A 20427-nucleotide genomic window follows, 5' to 3' on the forward strand; every position below is an offset into this window, starting at 1 on the left:
AAAATCTTCGTCATGCCAAATTCGTTAATTCTCAGGCTATGGAAAAATGTGTTTTCAATAATGTAGATTGTTTTTTGTTTTGTCTCGTAATTAATTCAATCTCCATGAATACTAAGAATAATAATATTTCATTCCGATGACTTCATGTGTCCTCTCTTGCAAAATAATGATTTGAAGATTGATTCAAGAATTTACTTCTTAACTTTTCAATGAAATTAGTGAATAAGAGTGATTTTTTTAACTGTGTTTACTGCTCCGGCTAGCCTACCGCACGGAAGGCTACCGTCGCCAGGGGCGGTCCTAGAGCTGGCTCTTGGGGGGGGTGATTTTCCAATTTTTCAAAAAATCAGTCAATATAAAGGAACGTTAATATATAGTGAAAAACCAATCATTTGAGTGAGCGGAATGAGCGGGGAGGGGTTGCGGGAGAGGGGGAGGGGTTGTCAGTTGCAACTGAGTCTACAATATAAGCTGCACACTGCTCCTCCTTCCCCCATGAATTTCACTGAACAACATGTATTTAAAAAGTATGAAAAAAGAGATTAATAATGAAAACTTTATCAATGTTTCTCTATTTATTCATTTAAATATTCTTCTACAAAACTTCCACATCTTATTATTTAAAAACTGCGAAAAAATGTTGATAATTTTTTTTAATTTGTTGGTATATCTGGTGTTTCAAAATTGTCACTTCAAGCGCTCTTTAAAGAATTTCTCGTTATGAATGTAATTTTTTCAATGAAAATAATAATACACGTTGTTGAGCGATGAAAATGTAGAAAAAAAAATTTCAAGCTATCTTTATTTTTTTCCTGAGCTTCTAAATATTAGCGCTCTGATATTTTATAATTTATCGTAACTATTTAACTTTTCACCGATAAGGCCGATAAACTAAATGAAAAACATACATAACTATCGGGGATTAGATTCTTTATCGAAGTGTTTTACTGAATCTTGATTTGGGAATTTAGTATTATTATTTTCAAATTTGGAAACACAATATAGAAAATCAACACTTTCAATATAAATTAAATAGAAAACCGTTTATCAAAATCAGTTTCTGAATATGAAGCTTCTGAAACCTAATTTTATTTGATTTGCTCTTGAATTTAAAGTTATCACTCATAATTTTCAATTTTAATTGTACTACAATTAACCAATCATAAAAAAGTGATAAATCTTTTTTATTGTTCATGTAGGTACCTTCACATAATTCCTAATTTTTAAATAATTTTGAACTATAAAAACAAATATGAAATGAAGGGTTAATTCTGAATGTAATACTTTTTTTAAGTGAAGAGTCTCAATCATTTGCAATTGAATTGGCCAGGCCTTCTGATTCATAATATCAAACCTTAAGCTAAATTTTAACTTAAAATTTCAATATTATTGTGTAGAAAAGCTGAAAGCAGTATCGGTGACATAATTGCTGTGGATCTTTTAATCCAGAAGCGTTGGTTGAAAATCACTAAAAGATCTTCCGACTGTTTAGGATGATAGATTGCCTTGTTGCCGAAGAAATAGTGGATTGATAGGAGGACAGTTGTAATTTACAAGGGAAAAATTAAACGGAGGCAAACTGATTTTGGAAGATTTTTGCGTCTCAAACTCGATTTTTTTTTTGTCAGATTATTTCTCTCCCTTATGATTCTCTGGCATTTATTAATTTTAAAACTCAGCAGTTTAGAGTGACATCCATCAATTATAATTGATGAAGTAACTAACCTACATGAACAACAAAAAATATGTTATATCTTTTCATTATCCCGCATTCATTCAACGATACAGATTAGAGGGAAGAATGCCAAAAAGTAACAAATTCCCGGAAAAAACAATACATATTTCGTTTAGATAATAATCGTATTTTACAAAATGGGGAAAGATACTTACTTCTATAATTAATTCTCGTGGTAAATTACTCACAGTCTTCATGAGAATTGACAATTAAGTTAAAACCTTTTTTTTGATTTTTTGATATTTTACACTTTTGCTAAAAAGTGCACACATTTTTTCAAAGAACCTTGTACTTTCAAAATCTATACCGAAATCAAGGGCTGATAAAAAATACAAATTTGCATTTAGTGCTCCTAAATAAATCGAAATCATTTTTCAAATTCTTTGTATCTCGGAAGATGTGAATTTTCTTTCCTTGTGTTATAGTTTTGAATGCAGATTTCGGGTTCTGGAGATGAATTTGAATCTCTATCGCCAACACCAATTCCTTCATATTGAAACAGCTTTTATGAATATTTTTCGGTCCTTTTTGGCTCTAAAAACTCATAGGGAACGCACGTGAGTCATAACACGTGATCTCTTTTTTCGATTTATTGTTGCTGAAATCTCTTGAGAAGATTTGAAAAAAATTAAGCTCTTACTACGAATATTTTATATTCGATTATTGTTTGGCAGTACTTGAATTGTTTTCATGGTCATCCATAATATGAGTTGATGTGATACATTTCAAACAGAATTAAATAAAATCAGATCTGAAATTGAAATTTTTGTTTTTGAATTTCATAATATAGATTATTAATTTAAAGTTTATAATTCATATATCAATGGTGGAAAAATGAGGGTGAAAAAATTCGCGAAAGAGAATCTTTACTGTGATTCAGAACCTGAATTCTTATGTGAAAATAGCAAGTGAGGTTAGCATGAGACATCTGATATGACCTTATAAAGTTTAAAAATTCTCAATAAACCAGCTGTAAACAAAAGAAAAAAAAACAGATTTTTAAATTCAAATTTATATTTAAATTTCAGGTATGTATAAGCTTTTACTTTTCAAGTGAAGTTTTATTAAAATGATTTTTCCTGATTCTGAATTGATAATTTTCCTTCGATTTAAAAAATATTTTGAAATACAAAAAATCCTAATGGGAAGATTTTCGCTGTTCAAATCTTCATCAAAAATGAATTTAATGCGGCATCAATACTTGTTGTTTATAACGATTGAATTTGCTTAGTGGAATATTGGTGGCTAAAAGACAAAAATAAAGATTAGAATGTTAGATGGTCAATTGAAGTCATACGTTTCTTAAACCCCTACCGGAAAACTGATCACTCCGATGGATAATTTGACTAAAATTTAAATTTCTTACAATAAAGGTAATTTAACACTTGAAGACCAAAGGTTAAAAGCCAAATAAAAAAGAAACTTCATATTGAAGGCAATAAATGTATGATCATAGCAGAACAAATATTTCAAGTATTTCAGTGTTATAACCATATTCACTCCCTATATGACTTTTGAAAATTTGTCATTTAATTGAAATTCAAAACCAAATCAAGAATTTAGAAGCTCTGAATTTGATGCACATATAAAATTTATTACAATTTGCTCGTGTTAATTAAGGCATATGAGAGAAATAGTGACAATTTTAAAAAAGTGTTCCCTATATTTCATTAAAAGCACATTTAAAATCAACACTCAACAACACACTTTTGTTAAGTTACTTATCAACAAAAGTTATTTGGTATAAATCAGTCCAAGGAACTGCAAATTACAGCTGCTTGAGTTTGGTGGACTAACATTTTTCAATATTCAGCCTTTCAAGTGATAAATTAACTTGTTTGTCCACGGAGTGGAAAATTTTGAAAATTTAAAAGCACATCTACTAAGAAATGTTCCAATTTTTTATAGACGTTCTAGCTTTTTCGGGTATTTTATAACGGTTTTTTGCCGCTTGGGGGGGGTGATCACCCCGATCACCCCCCCCATAGGACCGCGCCTGACCGTCGCGCGATTAGAAATTTTCCCAGTAACCGCAATAAATTTTCATTACACCCCGAAAGTTGTGAAAATAAAATTTCGCTGTTGCCAACCCACACTGTGGGGCAAGTGCAAACGACACTACCGGGGTAAGTGCAAACGCACCTTTAAGCCATGCAACATCAGCCATTTCAGAAAATTCATCACCAAAATGGTTCAGCATTATATTAAAATGGTCAGATGGGGTATCCAAAGTGTTGTATCTGAAGCGGATGTTCGAAATTCCTTATGCATTAGTAAATGAAGGTCTTTTGCTTAAAACAACAGTCACCAAAAATGGAGTTCCAAAAAGTTATCAATATTGCAAGAAAACAGCAAACATATTAATCAAAGTTGATAAAACGTACCGGAACATGTATTCAATTCATTTTAAGACCGATACACTGACTCATCTGTGAATTAGTTTGGAAAAAGTATTGCGTTTGCACTTGCCCCCATAAACGGGGCAAGTGCAAATTTTGAAATTTTTTCACAAAAGCACCGTTACTTTTTACCAAATTTTTTTAATTTTTCACTACCAACGGGAATTTGTTGAGAACTATTTTAGTGATGCAACGAACGATAATTGATAATTTTTGAACATATACATATTTTTCTAGGACATGTGAAAGTTGAACTATGGTGAAAACCGTTTCCACTTGCCCCGGTGTACCTTAAATGAATTTCTGTCTGTCTGTCTGAATGTTTCTGCGAATATTAGGTACCCCTCCCTCCTTTCAGAAATTGTGTTAAAACTGTCATACCTAAAACCAAAAACTGTCATACCTAAGTTCAAAAATTTCAAAGAACATTCAAAAGCATGTGCCTCTGAATTGTAAAGCGAGACCTATCCTCGGGAGAATTTGCAGGTTTTGCTAACGGCTTAATGCGCTACTCCCTGAGGAGACCGTTAGCCTGGTTATGGTTTGCCCGGCCAATGAGACCCACCAAAGGGCGAATATTTCCTTCTTCTGCTATACTCCTCCTAAAACGACCGTTCCCCAAAAAGTTAAAAAGTACTCCGCCAAAGGCGTCAAGTGCTTCAAAAAAATCTAAATATAAGAAAAACTTAAATTGATCACCAAAACAGATCAGGTGGGCAAAAAAAAATCTGACATCGCCGCTTAGCATCAGCAGTTGAGCGTCTGCCGACAGATGTGAGTTGGAAACAACTGGAGTCCAACGCTCTCCTTCAAAAAAAACCGCTGCAAAACGTGAAATGCCTTAAACAGGAAAGTTCTCAATAAAAGATAAGGCTTCGATTTTAGGGCATTAAACGGTGGTATTAAAGAAACTTAATTCCATTTCGAGACTTGAACTCATGTTCTCTGGGAGGCTGGAGATTTTAGGTTGTCACCTTAACCACTCGACCACATTAGCTGGTGGCAATGTTCCGAAAATCACTCATTTTCAATGAATGCTTCTGATTGCGCTTCGCAACTGAACGTACAGCTGTCGGGTTTTGTTATTGATTGCTATTGGACCTATCCGATCATCGTTCGTTCTATTCATCGCTAAAATACAGATCACCTCGCACGATGCTTTCTGTCAAAACAGTGCAGCACCATCATCAAATTAGAATCTCACCAAAGAGCGATGCATACGGCGAATCATGTTCGTCTAGGATCAGGAGTGAATGGTTCAGGCAGTGAGTGAGTGATACATGTAACCGATCATTAGCTAATGTTGTTTGATTTTTAACATACACCCAAAATTCAGCCTCTGTGCCAATGGCGTGTAGTCAAATACATAGCATCATTGGTACAAGAAGATAACGCGATCGGTGCTGATTCGATTTGCTCCCACCGGCATTAATCTCCCAAGTTAACCGACTTGCGTATGTCTGAAAGAAACAAAATAAAAACGCTTTCACGTCTTTCCCTATCGCATCACAAGACGAAGAAGGATGGAAATAAATACCGGCCAACACCAGGCAGCCAGCGAACCGAGCACTGTGCGTGTGAATGTAGCAAAAGCAACAACAAAAACATCCTTCTAATTCAATCCCTTCAATTCACCGGCAAACAACCACGGCCGAGCTGTGCGTGTGTATGCAGTAAAAGCAACAACAAAAAAAAACATTCGTTCAATTCAATTCGCCGGCAAACAACCACGGCTAAGCTGTGCGTGTGTATGTAGCAAAAGCAACAAGAATATATTCCTTCAATTCACCGGCAAACAAGCACCGGCCAAGCTGCCCGGCTTTAGCAGCTGTGTATATGTAGCGTGTATATGTAATAGCAGGCATTAAGCAAAGCACAGTTCACATTCAATGGGTTTCCCGTTTCCTCCACTCCCGTTTCCATCGCAAGACAAATGAATACCTTGAAAGGAGGCCAAACGCCGGGAAGCCACTGTCGTGCGTTTCTTTTGTGATTGATCGGTGGCAGAATGCCTATGACAAATATCCCTCTTCCTGCATGAAGCTCAAATAGTACACTGGTTAAGATGTCGGTCTGGCAAGACCAATTGGTTAGTGATTTGAGTTCGATTCACCCTACGGGCGCTGTGGTTTATATTTTTATTTTCTTGTTTCTGGGATGAATTATCCAATAGGAACGAAATCCCATAAAATGTTTTTCCTGTTTTGCTTGAATGTAGTGGTCATGCATCATTTTAGTTGGGAGCCGAGTCCTTATGCCAGTTACGGTTTTTCAAACATATCATCTTCGGCACAGTGCACATTTCAGCGCATTATCGGCACAGAGATGTGCTAAATAGGCATTGGATTTTTGCAACCTCTTCTACGGGTGTAGCCAATTAATAAATTTATTTGATTTTACAGCGTTTTTTTACATCAGTAAGAATAAAATCCAGTTGTAGTTGTGTTTGTGGGGGAAAAATGGTCACTTCCACTATGTTTTCAATTTCCAATAAGCTAGGCGGATACTGAGTGAGTGACATTCAGAATGGATCAGTTTGTATCTCACTCAGCTCTGATATGCGATGTTTGCAAAACCGATGATTCTGAATGATGCGACTCGGTTGGCATTGCTGATTGGAACGCTGATCGAGATTGCATACCAATCGGGCGAATCAGTTGCGAGAGGCGCTTTCCTATTATACTATCAGAATGTTTCAAATAAGAAACGTATCCTGAGTGTTTGTTTTGATTGATTTTCGGAACTCTGGCTGGTGGTGCTGCGGGCTGCTAGCAATCGTTCGGGTTTGGTGTACACACAAAATTTTCGAGGCCGGAAATTAGCAAAAATTTGCTCAAATTTGACCAGGTAGAAACTTAGTAATCAATTTAGCAAAATTTTCGAACTGAAATTTTAGCAAACGAGAGAAAAAATTAGCCGCCGCAATTTTTGCTCACTTTTTTAGCAAAAACCGGTAGAAAAGAGCCCCGGATCTGAAATTTCAAAATTTATAGTTTTTTCTCTGCTAATTCGAAGGGAATGCTTGATCATTAAATAGAATGCACGAATAATTTCACTTTTAATTTATTTTTCACATTTTTTCGGAAGTTCATTTACCACTTTTCGTTGAATTGAAAGTAATTCGTTCCGTTCCTGAACGCACCTTCCGGCGAGCGAAATGCCAAGGGCCGACCCTCATCAACGAATGCACCTGGGTTGTGTCGGATGCAGCGCGTTGACATACCAGTTGTGGTCACTCTTTATTTCCAGACTGTTACAAAAAGAAAACCGTCGTGTTTACCGGCAGTTGCAACCTGGTAGGAAAAACAAACAATTTGGAATTTCACAATCGGAAAATCGGTACACTTCAAGATCGGCTCTTACCTGTACGCATCCGGTGTCTATTTGACCACCATTTTTACGTTGAACTAGCCACCAAACGAACCGCAATCATCGAATTATCGGAACCGCACTGATCAATTCGATTTGTTGTTCTTCTCCCAACTGACGGCGGCTGCTGTCTATGAACAAAGCGGCTAGAAAACCTTACTTGTACAAAAATCAAGCAAGATTACCTTTTTTTTACTAAAATTGAGTAAATTAGTTTTTTGCTAACTCGAAAGTAAAAAAATATTTTTGCTAACGGAAAGTAACAGCGATTTTTTGCTAAGTGGAGCTCCGAAAGTTTTGTGTGTACACACAAAACTTTCGGGGCTCCAATTAGCAAAATTTCGCTGTTACTTTCCGTTAGCAAAAATATTTTTTTACTGTTGAGTTAGCAAAAAGCTAAATTTACTTGATTTTAGCAAAAAGAAAGTTCATTTTGCTTGATTTTAGTAAAACGAAGGTTTTCTAGCCGCTTTCTGTACAGACAGCAGCCGCCGCGGATTGGAAGAAAAATAGCGCGCGTTGCCGAAAGTTCGATGTTGGTGGTTCTAGTGGTGGCTAAGTCAACAACTAAATACTAACCAAATCGACACCGGACGCGTACAGGTAAGGGCCGATTATGAATTGTACAGATTTTCCGATTTTTAATTCAAAATTGTTTGTTTGTTTTTCTTCCGACCAGGTTACAACTGCAACAGGAAACTCGCAACAGACAGGAAATGAAGGGGGACCACAACTGGAATATCAACGAACTGCATCCGGCACACACTCCGGTGCATTCGTTGAAGTAAACGGCTCGGCAGTTGGCTCGCCGGAATCGGAACTTCCGTTGTACGAAAAGTGTGAGAGAAGATAGCAAAAAATGTGAAAAATAAAATGAAAGTGAAGGAAATTTGTGTATTCTATTTCACAATCAAACATTATCCCTGATTACTATCACTTCGGTTCCTCATCAGGTGTGAGGTCATGAACCCATTGGTGATCGTTAATTTTGAAAGGTTACTTGAGCAAAATTTTCATACAAGATTTATGTCTATATACCATGTCCTCATGTCAATGCAGGTGTAAACCCTTCTTCGTATTCTCCTGCTCGTGTTTGTAGCCCAGACTACGATAATTCTTCTGTCCAGTTTGATTTGTCTATGCAGCAGGAAATTCGTGGAATCCCGGATCCGCATCGTCCACTTCTGATTCTAAGAATTTTCGAAGCTAAATATAGACACGTCGATGCTGATAAAATGTACTTTACTGATGGATCACTTATAGAGGAATCAACAGGATTTGGAGTGTTCAACGAAATATCTAGCGCCTCTTACAGCCTCGAGTCACCATGCTCTGTGTATATAGCAGAGTTAGCAGCAATTCATTGGGCTTTGGACAGTATCGCTTCAAGGCCAGTCGGGCACTACTTTATTGTAACGGATAGTCTGAGTTCTGTTCAAGCAATTCACTCAATAAAACCGGGAAAGCACTCGCCATACTTCTTCGAGAAGATACGGGATAGTTTGAGTGCTTTATCAAAACGTCGCTTTACCATCACCTTTGTTTGGGTTCCCTCCCATTGTTCGATAGAGGGTAATGAGAAGGCAGACTCTCTGGCAAAGGTGGGGGCGATGGAAGGTGACACGTATCAGCGTGAAATCGCTTTCAACGAATTTTACTTTTCAGTTCGAAGAAACTCTCTTGTCAACTGGCAACGCAAATGGGACGAGGATGAGGATGGTCGGTGGCTGCACTCGATAATCCCAAGGGTAAGCCTTAAACCATGGTTTAATAGATTGGACCTGAGTCGGGATTTTATTCGTATATTTTCCCGTCTCATGTCCAATCATTGTTCCTTAGACGCGGTACTCTATCGTTTTGATATTGCTGGCAGCAATTTGTGTAGTTGCGGCCAAGGTTACCACGACATCGAGCATATTGTTTGGTCGTGCGAGGTCCATCTTGTCGCTAGAACGAATTTCATAGACTCCCTTCGGGCCCGAGGAAAACCACCCTATGTTCCAGTGAGAGATGTGCTGGCAGTGATAGACTTGGACTACATGTTCGAAATATATCTTTTCCTTAAAGCTATTGATCTTCGTCTATAATTCTTTTTATTTTCATATTTCCCTATCTATTTTCTTTTCTTTAAAAAAAAAGTGAACTAGAAGTAAGCAAACTATTGTAAAAAAAACAAAAAGAGTTTGGCTCCTTAAAGCCTAAAGGTATGAGCCGTTTCAAATAAAGAATTAACAAAAAAAAAAAAAAATTATCCCTGATTCTCCAGAGAAAAAAAAACAATAAATTTTGACATTTCAGAACCAGCGAACTTTTCCTCCGGTTTTTGCTAAAAATTTGAGTAAAAATTGCGGCGGCTAACTTTTCGCTCGTTTGCTAAAATAATAGTTTAAAAATATTGCTAAATTGATTGCTAAATTTCTAGCTGGTCAAATTTGAGCAAATTTTTGCTAAATTTCGGCCTTGAAAATTTTGTGTGTAGGGACCAAGGTATAGTGGTCGTGCATATCCCTTACGGCATTCGATTACAATAGGATCAACGAACCGAAAATCTGTACACAATTCAGTACCCACCCAAATTTAGGCGCTTAAATATATAGAGGGAAGGGTACTTGCGGCATCTGTAGTTTGATGAGTTGTTGATGCAGGCTGTTTCGGTGTCGTTCTCTATCGGCTCATCGGAAAATCAGGCTCGATTCGGAGATGTTTTGGGGAACAGTTGATGTTACTTCCGCTTTAGCGGAACCTAGTGGTGTTGTCGCTCGATGTCGAACCCAGATGTTGTTGTGCTGGCCTTCTTCAACGAGTGTCGCGACGATGGTGGGAAACTAATTTTTACGGGCGTTTCCGTTCAATTTCGAATCCCGTGGTTGTTGTAGACGAATTCTAAATTGACGGAGTCAGGATTTCCAGTGGGGTTTGCTCCGGAAAAAGTTGGTCCGAGTGATGAATTTTGTTGTTTAGCCAGGGGAAGGTGTTGTTGGTGCGTACGTCGGGTACTTGTCGCCTCCTTCTCACAAGTAAACCTAAACGAAACCGTAAGGGATTATTGCGTGCACATTTCCCTCCCACAAACTTTTACCTTTTTCGCAAATCGGTTTTTGTGAACGGTTTGCGAGGTTTTTTTTCCCACAGCCTGTCGAATGACCCTAAAATCTAGGTCAGAACAGAACCAATTAGTGATCCCTTTCCCATAAAAAAAACCTTACGTTTTACCTTCTACTAATCGAAACTCTAGCCACACACCTGACTCAATCCACGATTTCAGACCAAATGATCGAACTGCTCCAGGTCTGCAGAAAATTGCAGCCGTCTATTCATTCTTTTACCGGAACTGCGTAAAGCGAATACTTAACGAAGTTGCCCGACATATTTTCTTAACCAATTCTTATTTTCCTGATAGTTCTGCTTTCTCCCAAAACTCTCTCTTCCCTTTTAACAATTCAGGTCCCGATTGTTCAAAGGGAAAGGTCGCTGCGAAGTAGAGAAAAATTGCGCTCTGATGTTTTCATCGGCGATGCAATTCCATCCAGGTGGGAGGTGGTTTATCAGATAGTGGCAATTTAGGCGTTATAAACCTGCACTCTAAATATTTGGTGTTCTGCTCGAGGGAAATGTGGGTAGCTAATTCTAAATAACTGTAGCTTGCAACAGTATAGCAGAAAAAGGTGTTTTTAGGTGTAAAAATTGTGACCAAGCCATCACACCCCCCCTCCCTTCCCAATGTTATAACTCAGTCTATTCAGCTCAACCACTGCCCACATCCGACCTAGCGTCTTGTTGGCGTATCATCCACAATGTTTAGCCCTGTTGAAGGTTTTGTATAATGTGGTATCAGTTGCAATGAAGCAAATACCGGATTACCGTGCAGTATCCAAACATTCATTTATTAATGGCAATAGTTGCTTCCGCGATGCTTTTATATTGTTTTGTTCAAGAAAGGTACCATTCAAAAACATGCAGTCTAGTGTAGAAACTTGAAAACTGGGACACTCGTTAGTAAGTATTTTTGAAATTATCTGTAACAAAAAAAAGGCTTATTGTTTTGAATTTTTGTGTATGTACTTCTTACCATTTCAGCTAACTTGCTATCATCAATATTGATTATTCCAAGATCTCTTCGCATAGAACCATCAACATTGTTTACTTTCATGCCCATCAGGACGACCACATTTGAAGAAGTATTGCCAGCAAATTTAATTATGTTACTTTCAGAATTTTGTAATTTTATATACTCTTGAACTAACATTGGATAGCCAGGAATAGCTACTGTGCGACCATTTCTAGATAATAATTTTAAATCTTTCAACAAAATTTGATACGTATCAAGTCCTGAAATAGCACTTCTTTGATCTACCAGTGTTTTGAAGAGGTTGTCGCGATAATCTGGCACGTTAGATATTTTCAGGAAACTTTCAATAAATTTAGCCATATCATGATCTAATGCTCTGGCTTTATCGGCGGCCTCAGAAAAATTTACAGTATCAAGGATAATTGCACCTGTAAAACGAAAATTGTTGTTATATATAAATGAAGATGGCTTCAAATGTTTATGACTTACCATACAGCAACTTAAGAGGTGTTGAATGTTCATTATCATCGCGATCAACATTTTCTGAATCGTATATTAGTTTAGTTACTAGAGATGAGCACGATCCTACTAATTCAATAAATTTAAATGTGTTTTGTTCGAACTGTGCTCTAGGATCCACTGGACGGTGATCAACAGTAGCAATGATTTCACGATTAGGTCCAGTTATATGATGATCAACCAGTATAAATTTGATAGAGTTATCAACATTGTTTTCTAGATTCACTTCATCGCGACAAATCAAATCTTCAGTATTGATTTGGTTTGATTTTAAGTAATACACCACTTCCGTTTTCAACACCAACTCTTCCCGTGGAACGTTCAATACTGGAAGAACGTTTTCGACATACGGAATTCGGGTGATCAAATTGGGATACTTCCATAGGTAAAAGGCGAGTGATAGGCAGCATACAGCTGAGTCCAAATCGCAGCTCTCATTTCCAATAATTACTGTTTTCGTGACCTGTAATAAAAAAAGACCGTAATTTTGAAACGAATATAATGCATGTAAATAATCAAATTTCAATCTATTTGATAATTTTAGATGTAAATGAAAGTAAATTTAATGCCTCTATAAAATCAATAAAACAAACAATCAATCCGATAAGAATACAATCAAAAACAGTTTCAGATTATTCAAACAAAATATAAAAAAGCTTATTACATTTTTTTAAAATTTTAATAATTTTGCAGAGGGATTAATTGTTGATTTTGGTCCTTATTGCTACTTTATTTTAGTGCAGTTATCTTTTTTTTTAAATCGTTTTACTTTCTTTCGATATTACCTACACTTATTGGAATACCTATTGGATTCATTCAAGCAAAGTAGATAGAAGGAATTTAATAAAAAGAAGGCTATACTTAACTATGCAGATCAAGAGGCAAAGCCAAGTGTTCCGAATTATTTGTACCGGAAGATTACTAATATTTTAATCTATCAGATACTGAGAGAAATACTTTTTTGATTGGATGAACACTTAAAGTTTTCAATTTTACTTCTATTTTTAATTTTACTTTTGAGAGCTTCAACAAACGGGACACAACAATTCGGTAGGATTAAACAATAGCAATATTCACATTTAATTAAATTGAAGTTATTGAATTAGGAAAATACAGCAATAATTACCTTTTTATTAAGCAGACTTCTACAATGTTTCAGAAATGTATTCATTTTACAGTTTACGACAATATTTAATCGCCGGTAGAGCTGATAACAATAGATAACAATAATATTTTTTTTTTGTATTATTGCACGCTCTTTTTTTAAACTTAAAATTAAGTTGTTTTGGTTGCAACACTTTAGTGGCAGCCCTCAACTTTGAGTTCGACTGGGCAATCGCAAAACTAAGTTCAGATAGGCATACTCAAAAAGAAGTTCGGCTGCCGAACTCAAATTTGTCCCATTTATTGGAAGGCTGATTATTTTCAGAAAGAAAATATTTTTAAATCTAAGTTATTTTATTTGTCCCAAAATCAAAGGAATAAATTCTTCGTTTTTACGGAATTTTCCTTAACAACTATTTTTTTCTGCGTGTATGTGCACTCGTTTACCAGCTTCCGCGGTCTAAATTGCTAAATAAATCTACGTTTTTCGTCATTTGCCTAAAAAAGTTCAGTAATTAGTGTTAAGGAACTAAAGTTAGTGTTGAAACAATTGATTTCAGTATGAAATATATTTAATAAAGAGCTTGGAATCATTCCAAAACTCGAATAAGAAAATAGTTACGAGAAAAGATGATTTATCAATTCAACATTTTACTGTTAATGAACTCGAAATTTGCGTGTTAAATGATTTATTCGGACTATTAGATGTGTCTTCTTCCAATATTTTTCATTTTTAAGCTTACAATATGCTTGGAAATAGTTTCCAGTAATTAAAATTTCCACCAAAATTTAGATATTTTCGAGGTTAATTCGCATTTCATGCAGAACCACAAACCAAATCGTATTTTTTGAAGAAGTTCATAAATCTGGGAAGTCGAATTTATGCATTTGAGGACAGTGGCGTACAAATTGTTGGCATCAAAAATATTTTTTATGGTCCAGAAGAAATTGTATTTTATAATATTATCTTAAAAAAGGGTTTTAAAAACATGTTGAAACATTTCTATAAACAAACCTTCTTTCTGAACCTTTAAAAAAATTAACTTTCTGTTCATTCCCTGAGAGATTTCCGTCGAGAAACAAAAATACGCTAAAATTCAATAGGTTTTTTTGCTATATCCTTAAACGGATTTTGAGTCAATTTCTCGACCGTGCAGCTACACGAAAAATTTCGCCTCACCCCATGTTCTCGTTCGTAGAATTTGGATTTAAAAACCGGCACCTGCGAACTGTCACCACAAAAAGGAATTACGTCGTCAGGGATGCCAGGTGTTGAGGATAAAAAATCTGGGCAATTTTGAAAAAAAGTCTGTGCGTGTCTGTGCACAAGGAAGATATCACAAATTTGGTACTGAACAAGAGTTTTGCCGATGCGTGTGAGCGGGGGAGGGGGGGGGGTGCTTGTATTCGGGTTATTTTTGAGTTGAGAACTATATAACTAACACTGTTTCCTCCCACGTACCATGCCAGTCATATTTAAAAAAAAATTTAATGAATGATTGGTCGAATACCCATGAATACAAGCGAGATTTACAGTCTAATCTGGCACTTACGGATCAAATTCGATACATGAATATCGATTTCATCACTAAATTTTGAAAGTCTGTAAAATCTGGGCACTCTAAGCAAAAATCTGGGCAAAATCTGTGTCTGACCAATATCTGGACGAAGGGTCAAAAGTCTTGGTTTTACAGACAAATCTGGGCACCTGGCAACCCAGTACGTCGTCGTCAATCGACCCTTCAAAATACAACAACAACAACGAGTATGAAAATTTTCATTTTTTCCTGTCCAGAGCTCTGGTTGTAATTAAAATTTTATTTTTTGAAATCTGTTCAAGAACTAAACGTTTTTTTACTATCAATTTACTTTAGGTTGGTCAGCACTATTGTCTTCGTTAAGTTTCAAATCCTATCTTGAAGGTTTGTACAGAAGTTCGGTTGGAAAGTTTCCCAAATAAACATCGCCATTTCTCGCAAATTGTAACAAATCAATTACGCAAATAGAAAATGTCCTTTCGGCTCCTTACAACTCGGCTTTACAAACATGGTCGATTGCTGGTGCACAGTTTCTTCAAACGCGATATACACACCAGTATCCTGGACAAAGGACGTAATCGAGCGATTCCCCGTGAGCTGAAATCGGTCAGCACAGCGGGAGCTCCTATCCATCAATTGCGCACAGGAAACAGTTTTTTCCGGATCGGTAGCCAAGCCAGACGTTTATTTGTTGATAATGTCCTGAATCGTGTTACAAATCCTTACTCCGCAGAACTCCGGGCTCAAGCGGCAAAACGGTAAGTTTTTTGGGGATTGGAAAAACTAATTTGAAATATGCTCAGGTACCTATATACAGGAAGAAAAATTCGTAGGTTTATCCACGTTTATCCATCGTCGTAAACTTCATAATCAGAATCGAGTAGTATGACGAGATTACAAGACTTTATTTCTTGTTCAAAAAACGAGGAATCAATAGATGGATTAAATGTTTTGTTCTTCCAACAATCCTTTAAGTGGTTGCCCAATTTCAGATTCATATTTATATCGTACATCAATAGTGAATTTTTGAGTAGGCATTCTCAGCGAGTAAATAATTGCTTGGTGGTTGCTTAAATGGAGTGTTGTGATGTGATGTGAATGTGATTTTTCTTTCTATGATGTTTTTTTTAAATTACAGATTAATGTTTGGGGATTCTGCTCCTTTTTTCGCGCTAGTTGGAGTAAGTCTTGCGTCTGGCGATGGAGTCCTAACGAAAGATGATGAATTAGAAGCTGTTTGTTGGGAAATAAGGGTATCAATCAAAAATTTTGTGTCTGTAATACAAATTGTATTATATACAAATCTTTGTTTTATTTTCTAGAACGCAATAACATACTTTCAAACCAAATCAAGCGAGCGTGATATTGAAAAACGATTAGACGAAGAGTTGGGTCTTAATCAAATAGACATTGGCCCACCTTTGGCCAAAGGTTGTTCAGCAGTAGTATATGCGGCCGCATTGAAAGACCAAGATAATAATGACCCAATTCCAGCGCATTCACAAAAAGAAGATGATTTTAAGTTCATACCCCAAACCAGACAAATGAGCCAAAGTCCAAATACTAATCTGTTCGCTCAAGGTATCGGGGGCAGTGTTGATAATCTTCAAGCACATTTCAATAAATCGAATAATCTGCAACACAATCTGTATGAAGTGGCGTTCAACGACTTTCAAAAGAGTGCTTCAGGGGCCAGAGGAGAGCAGAGAGATGCAAACATTTCAAACAAAAGGCGAGTTCGTTTTGATAGTGAATCTGTAATTCTAGAGCGGTCCCGTTTACTATCGGATGCAATTGACAGCTATAATGATATTCAATATATGGAATCTGATTTAATGGAGAAGGTATGTGTTCATTCAATAGTTTAAGGCTAGCGCCCTTTTCACCTGAACACTTTATCTTTAAATTCGAGAAAAAACAAAAATCTCAATAGTCATCTTTATCACCTAAAAAATTAGATGCAGCTTTCGAAATAAATTAAAGCTTAAGATTTTTTCAGCTCCACGAGTACAACATGGATGCCTCACTGGAAGAATATCCGTTGGCGCTGAAAATGATGTTCAACTATGATATTCAGAGCAATGCAATGTCGATCCTTAAAGCCATGTATAAAGAAACCGTTCCAGCAAAATCGCGCAATATTTCCGAAATGGATACTTGGGAGAAAAGGCAGGACATATTTCGGTATGCTATGCTGATACTAAGTAAATAATATGTAATATTACTTTTAGATTGATGGATCAAACAGCATTTCTGCCCCCTCATCCGAATATAGTAGAAATGTACGGTGTTTTCTGCGATCAAGTTCCAGACTTACAAATGGCATCTACACTTTACCCAATGGCTCTTCCTCCTAGGCTCAACCCATCAGGGTATGGTCGCAATATGAGCCTGTTTTTATTGATGAAGAGATACAATTGTAGTTTGCAAGACTATCTTACTCAAACAACTACAATGGATATGCGCACGCGGATTTTATTGTTCACCCAGCTGCTCGAAGCAGTTGCCCACATGAACCGCTATGGAGTGGCCCATCGAGACCTAAAGAGTGATAATATCTTGATTGAGCTTCGACAGGACATGCCGCCGTCTCTGGTTCTTTCGGACTTTGGCTGTTGTATCGCTGATAAAACAAACGGCCTTCAAATTCCGTATACATCGCAAGAAATGGATAAAGGCGGAAATACCGCATTGATGGCACCTGAGATTATCACCAAACAACCGGGGACTTTCTCAGTCTTAGATTACAATAAAGCAGATCTCTGGGCTTGCGGCACAATTGCATATGAAATTTTCGGTTCAACAAACCCATTTTATGGGAACAAGGTACATTGTAATACAATCACTTCAAACATAAAGATTAATAGATATTCTTAGCAGGATAACAAAACAGCGTTGAAAAGTTCAGATTACAAAGAAACCGATCTGCCGGATTTGAGTGATAACGTTCCAAATATAGTCAAATTGTTGGTCGAAAACATACTGTGCCGCAATCCAAACAAGGTAATAGAAGACGTATTTTGTCGAGGAAAAGGTTTAAACTAATGTAAACTATCTTCAACAGCGCCTCAGTGCTGATGTAGCAGCAAACGTAATGCAGCTTTATTTGTGGTGTCCGTCTTCTTGGCTGAAAAACTTCACTCCTTCCAGTAACGACATTCTTCAGTGGCTGCTTAGCTTGACGACCAAAATTCTCTGCGAAGGTCGTTTGCAAGTTGGCACTGGCACAATGGGTCGCCGCACTTATCCTGAGTATCTGTTAATATCGAGCTTCTTGGCTCGAGCCAATATTAGGCGGATAAAACGTGCCCTTGAATGGATTTACAGTACACAGGACTAAGCAAAATACGAGCAGGTCACTGGGATATCCACATGTTTTTGTATAATTTTGCGAGCTTTAAAATGAACATATTTGAGAGCATTGTGGCTACACAAACTATGTTTCAACCAATTGTGATTGTCTTCAATAAGCAGTGCGATATTACGTGATTTATTTATTGTATTTAAACTGCATTGAAATAAAAAAATATATAAACCTTTAATTGGTATCGAAATCACATTTTTCTAAACAAATATTTATGGAATGCAGCAAGAAATGCGGGGAAATCGCCGGTTTCTTTTAGCCTGCGCTGAATCTTGTCTTGGTTATGATGTTTTGGTGTAATAGAACGAACTGAAAAATAATATTACATCTATACAAAATTCAAACTTAATTGGATTGTTAGTACTCACGTTCAAAAGAAACCCCATTCATTTCTATCTCAACCACTGTTCGATCTGAATCCGAAAATATCAGCTGTAATGAGAAAGATAAGATTAAATCATGGTGAGATTCATATTTCACCTATTATATTTTCTTCAACGCAAATTCTGATCAGATATGTACAATAGTAGGATACAAAATTTTAATTAGTTAAAAATAATGATCAGCACCTTTAGCGATTGTTCTCCAAAGTGAATATCAACTCTAAGTGCATTAGTAACCAATAATAGATCGTTTCGAACTTTTTCCATTTTATCGTTGAGGTAATCATCTCGTGACATAGCTTCTGAAAAGTAAATATTCCATTTGATAATAATTGAATGATAAATAGGTAAATAATGTGAAAGAACAAGATAAATCCTCAGAATGATAAGATTACGTTTAACATTCATTTCCTAGTTAACTAATTTTATGATTTTGTAACAAGGATTATTAAGTGATTTTTAACAACTTACTTATTTCTTCTCTAGATCTTTCCTCTTTCATAAATTGAATTTTTCCACGCAATTTTTCATTTTCCGCAATAGTTTTAAAAACATCGTCAGCAATGCTCTGAAACCTGCTAGACAACTCACAGAAATCGGTCCTCAATCCTGATAACTGTTCCTTTTTGGTGCGCAAATCACTGTGCATAAGTGAAAGAACTTTTGCTTCATTCTGGGAGTCTTTCAACAGTTGGTCCAAAAATTCGTTTTCTATATTTACAACAAATGAAAATTTAATATGATTTAGATAAGGTAGGTATTACTATAGACATTATAATTTATAGTGTCTATAGGTATTACCGAGGAACAGAAAATTTAATTCACATACCATAATCGATCATGGTGCTTTGGGTGCTTTCAGTGATCTGATGGCATCTCCACCGCCACCCAGCACTTTGCGCGCGAGAGTTTAAATTCAAAACCAAAAGCTCTCTTGAGCAGAGGTGCCAGGTGTCCTGATTTTCGATAGACCGTCCTGTCCTGATTTTAAAAACTGATTATTTCTCCTGATTTTTTTTTAAATTGGTCTTAAATGTACTCAATTGTCCTGTTTTTCAATAAAATATCTAAACTGTAATTAAATTATCAGGATAACGAACAAATCTGTAATAAAATAGTTAAACCGATAATAATGTTCGGTTCAGTGAAACGATGTTTTTCCATATGAGGCCGATGACATAGTGAGTGCGATGCGATGCGAACTGGCGAATGCGATTCAATGCGGCGAACCACATTTGAAGAAAATGTATGCGAATCGCTTAAACCTGACATACTCAACGCGGCGAAGCAGATGTCAATTTGTTCCGCCGCGCTAGAGTTCGCATTGGCCGCGTTCGCCAATTCGCATCGCATCGCTCTCACTATGTCATCAGCCTAACTTGGCGGCCAGCCAAGATTCAGCTTGCTCAGTGCATAAGTTAAGGCATCTACAATACCAGTATTAAATACTTAAATACTATTAAATTTTATGCAATTTAAGCAAAATTAGTTGTGTCTGGAAATATCCTGAATTTTCTTCATGTTGACCTGATTTTTGACAAAACCAACTGGCATCTCTGACCATGGCTAAAGGTCCAGGGTTGCCAGGTGTTTGAGATATATCAGAAGTCAGAAAATCAGAAAAATTTGTGTTCTGGTTCTGGTGCACAAGCTAAGGCCACAAACTTGGTATAAAAAAAGGCCTAGTGGCGCGATTAGCAAAAAGATCTATATTCCAAAGTAAAGCGCACCGAATACAAATTTCCTTTGATTTTGAGATGAATAAAAATTGTGTTGGTGCAAATGCATTTTTCTATTATGATACGAAGACCCATCAGCAGAGGTGCCAGGTCGATTTGTCAAAAATCAGGACACTGCGAAGAAAAAAATCAGGATTTTTCAGGACACCACCAAATTGGTGAAAATAAAAGGCAGTTCTTCTAGATTGCATAATTAAAGGCGAAATAT

The 20427-nt window shown here is 36.5% G+C and overlaps 3 protein-coding genes and 1 long non-coding RNA gene across 6 annotated transcripts; 1 reads left to right on the forward strand and 3 right to left on the reverse strand.

The window, feature by feature from the left end:
* Window positions 1–7184: 7184 nt before the first annotated feature.
* LOC129751545 (uncharacterized) lies at window positions 7185–7634 on the reverse strand. Its single transcript, XR_008738742.1, has 2 exons — window positions 7498–7634; window positions 7185–7427 (listed from the first exon to the last, which is right to left on the reverse strand). It is a non-coding gene; the product is annotated as an uncharacterized LOC129751545 (long non-coding RNA).
* A 3708-nt stretch (window positions 7635–11342) lies between these two features.
* LOC129756336 (exopolyphosphatase PRUNE1) lies at window positions 11343–13345 on the reverse strand. The gene is made up of 4 exons (XM_055753194.1): window positions 13218–13345; window positions 12062–12554; window positions 11573–12000; window positions 11343–11519 (listed from the first exon to the last, which is right to left on the reverse strand). Exons 1-4 carry the CDS (start codon window positions 13260–13262, stop codon window positions 11361–11363), a joined length of 1125 nt encoding a protein of 374 aa, XP_055609169.1. The 5' UTR covers window positions 13263–13345; the 3' UTR covers window positions 11343–11360.
* Window positions 13346–14928: 1583 nt separating this feature from the next.
* LOC129754615 (serine/threonine-protein kinase Pink1, mitochondrial) lies at window positions 14929–18287 on the forward strand. 2 transcript variants are annotated; one of them, XM_055750773.1, is made up of 8 exons: window positions 14929–15000; window positions 15070–15491; window positions 15872–15986; window positions 16056–16577; window positions 16733–16902; window positions 16965–17559; window positions 17611–17736; window positions 17798–18287. In XM_055750773.1, exons 2-8 carry the CDS (start codon window positions 15205–15207, stop codon window positions 18071–18073), a joined length of 2091 nt encoding a protein of 696 aa, XP_055606748.1. In that variant the 5' UTR covers window positions 14929–15000; window positions 15070–15204; the 3' UTR covers window positions 18074–18287. The 2 variants fall into 2 exon arrangements, with proteins under 2 accessions (XP_055606748.1, XP_055606749.1); XM_055750774.1 differs by having other exon boundaries at window positions 17614–17736.
* Window positions 17171–19442, reverse strand: LOC129754616 (uncharacterized). Of its 2 annotated transcripts, none has more exons than XM_055750776.1 (5): window positions 19310–19442; window positions 18952–19191; window positions 18667–18779; window positions 18466–18529; window positions 17171–18406 (listed from the first exon to the last, which is right to left on the reverse strand). In XM_055750776.1, exons 1-5 carry the CDS (start codon window positions 19320–19322, stop codon window positions 18288–18290), a joined length of 549 nt encoding a protein of 182 aa, XP_055606751.1. In that variant the 5' UTR covers window positions 19323–19442; the 3' UTR covers window positions 17171–18287. The 2 variants fall into 2 exon arrangements, with proteins under 2 accessions (XP_055606751.1, XP_055606750.1); XM_055750775.1 differs by having other exon boundaries at window positions 17175–18406; window positions 18667–18782; window positions 19310–19441.
* Between the last annotated feature and the right edge of the window lie 985 nt (window positions 19443–20427).

Source organism: Uranotaenia lowii, chromosome 3 (genome assembly GCF_029784155.1).
Source record: "Uranotaenia lowii strain MFRU-FL chromosome 3, ASM2978415v1, whole genome shotgun sequence".
In the NCBI taxonomy this organism is placed as follows: Eukaryota; Metazoa; Arthropoda; class Insecta; order Diptera; family Culicidae; genus Uranotaenia; species Uranotaenia lowii.

Excerpts from the sequence above, each read along its gene's own strand:
- LOC129756336 (XM_055753194.1), bottom strand. The coding sequence starts at position 13,262 with ATGAATACATTTCTGAAACATTGTAGAAGTCTGCTTAATAAAAAG. Across the intron at positions 12,001-12,061 it reads ACCTCTTAAGTTGCTGTATG|GTGCAATTATCCTTGATACT; the intron begins GTAAGTCATAAA and ends TTCGTTTTACAG. Across the intron at positions 11,520-11,572 it reads ATAGCAAGTTAGCTGAAATG|ATAATTTCAAAAATACTTAC; the intron begins GTAAGAAGTACA and ends TTTTTGTTACAG.
- LOC129754615 (XM_055750773.1), top strand. The coding sequence starts at position 15,205 with ATGTCCTTTCGGCTCCTTACAACTCGGCTTTACAAACATGGTCGATTG. Across the intron at positions 16,903-16,964 it reads ATGGATACTTGGGAGAAAAG|ATTGATGGATCAAACAGCAT; the intron begins GCAGGACATATT and ends TATTACTTTTAG. Across the intron at positions 17,560-17,610 it reads ACCCATTTTATGGGAACAAG|CAGGATAACAAAACAGCGTT; the intron begins GTACATTGTAAT and ends AGATATTCTTAG.
- LOC129754616 (XM_055750775.1), bottom strand. Across the intron at positions 18,783-18,951 it reads AAGATCTAGAGAAGAAATAA|AAGCTATGTCACGAGATGAT; the intron begins GTAAGTTGTTAA and ends TTTACTTTTCAG. Across the intron at positions 18,530-18,666 it reads TTGGAGAACAATCGCTAAAG|CTGATATTTTCGGATTCAGA; the intron begins GTGCTGATCATT and ends TTCTCATTACAG.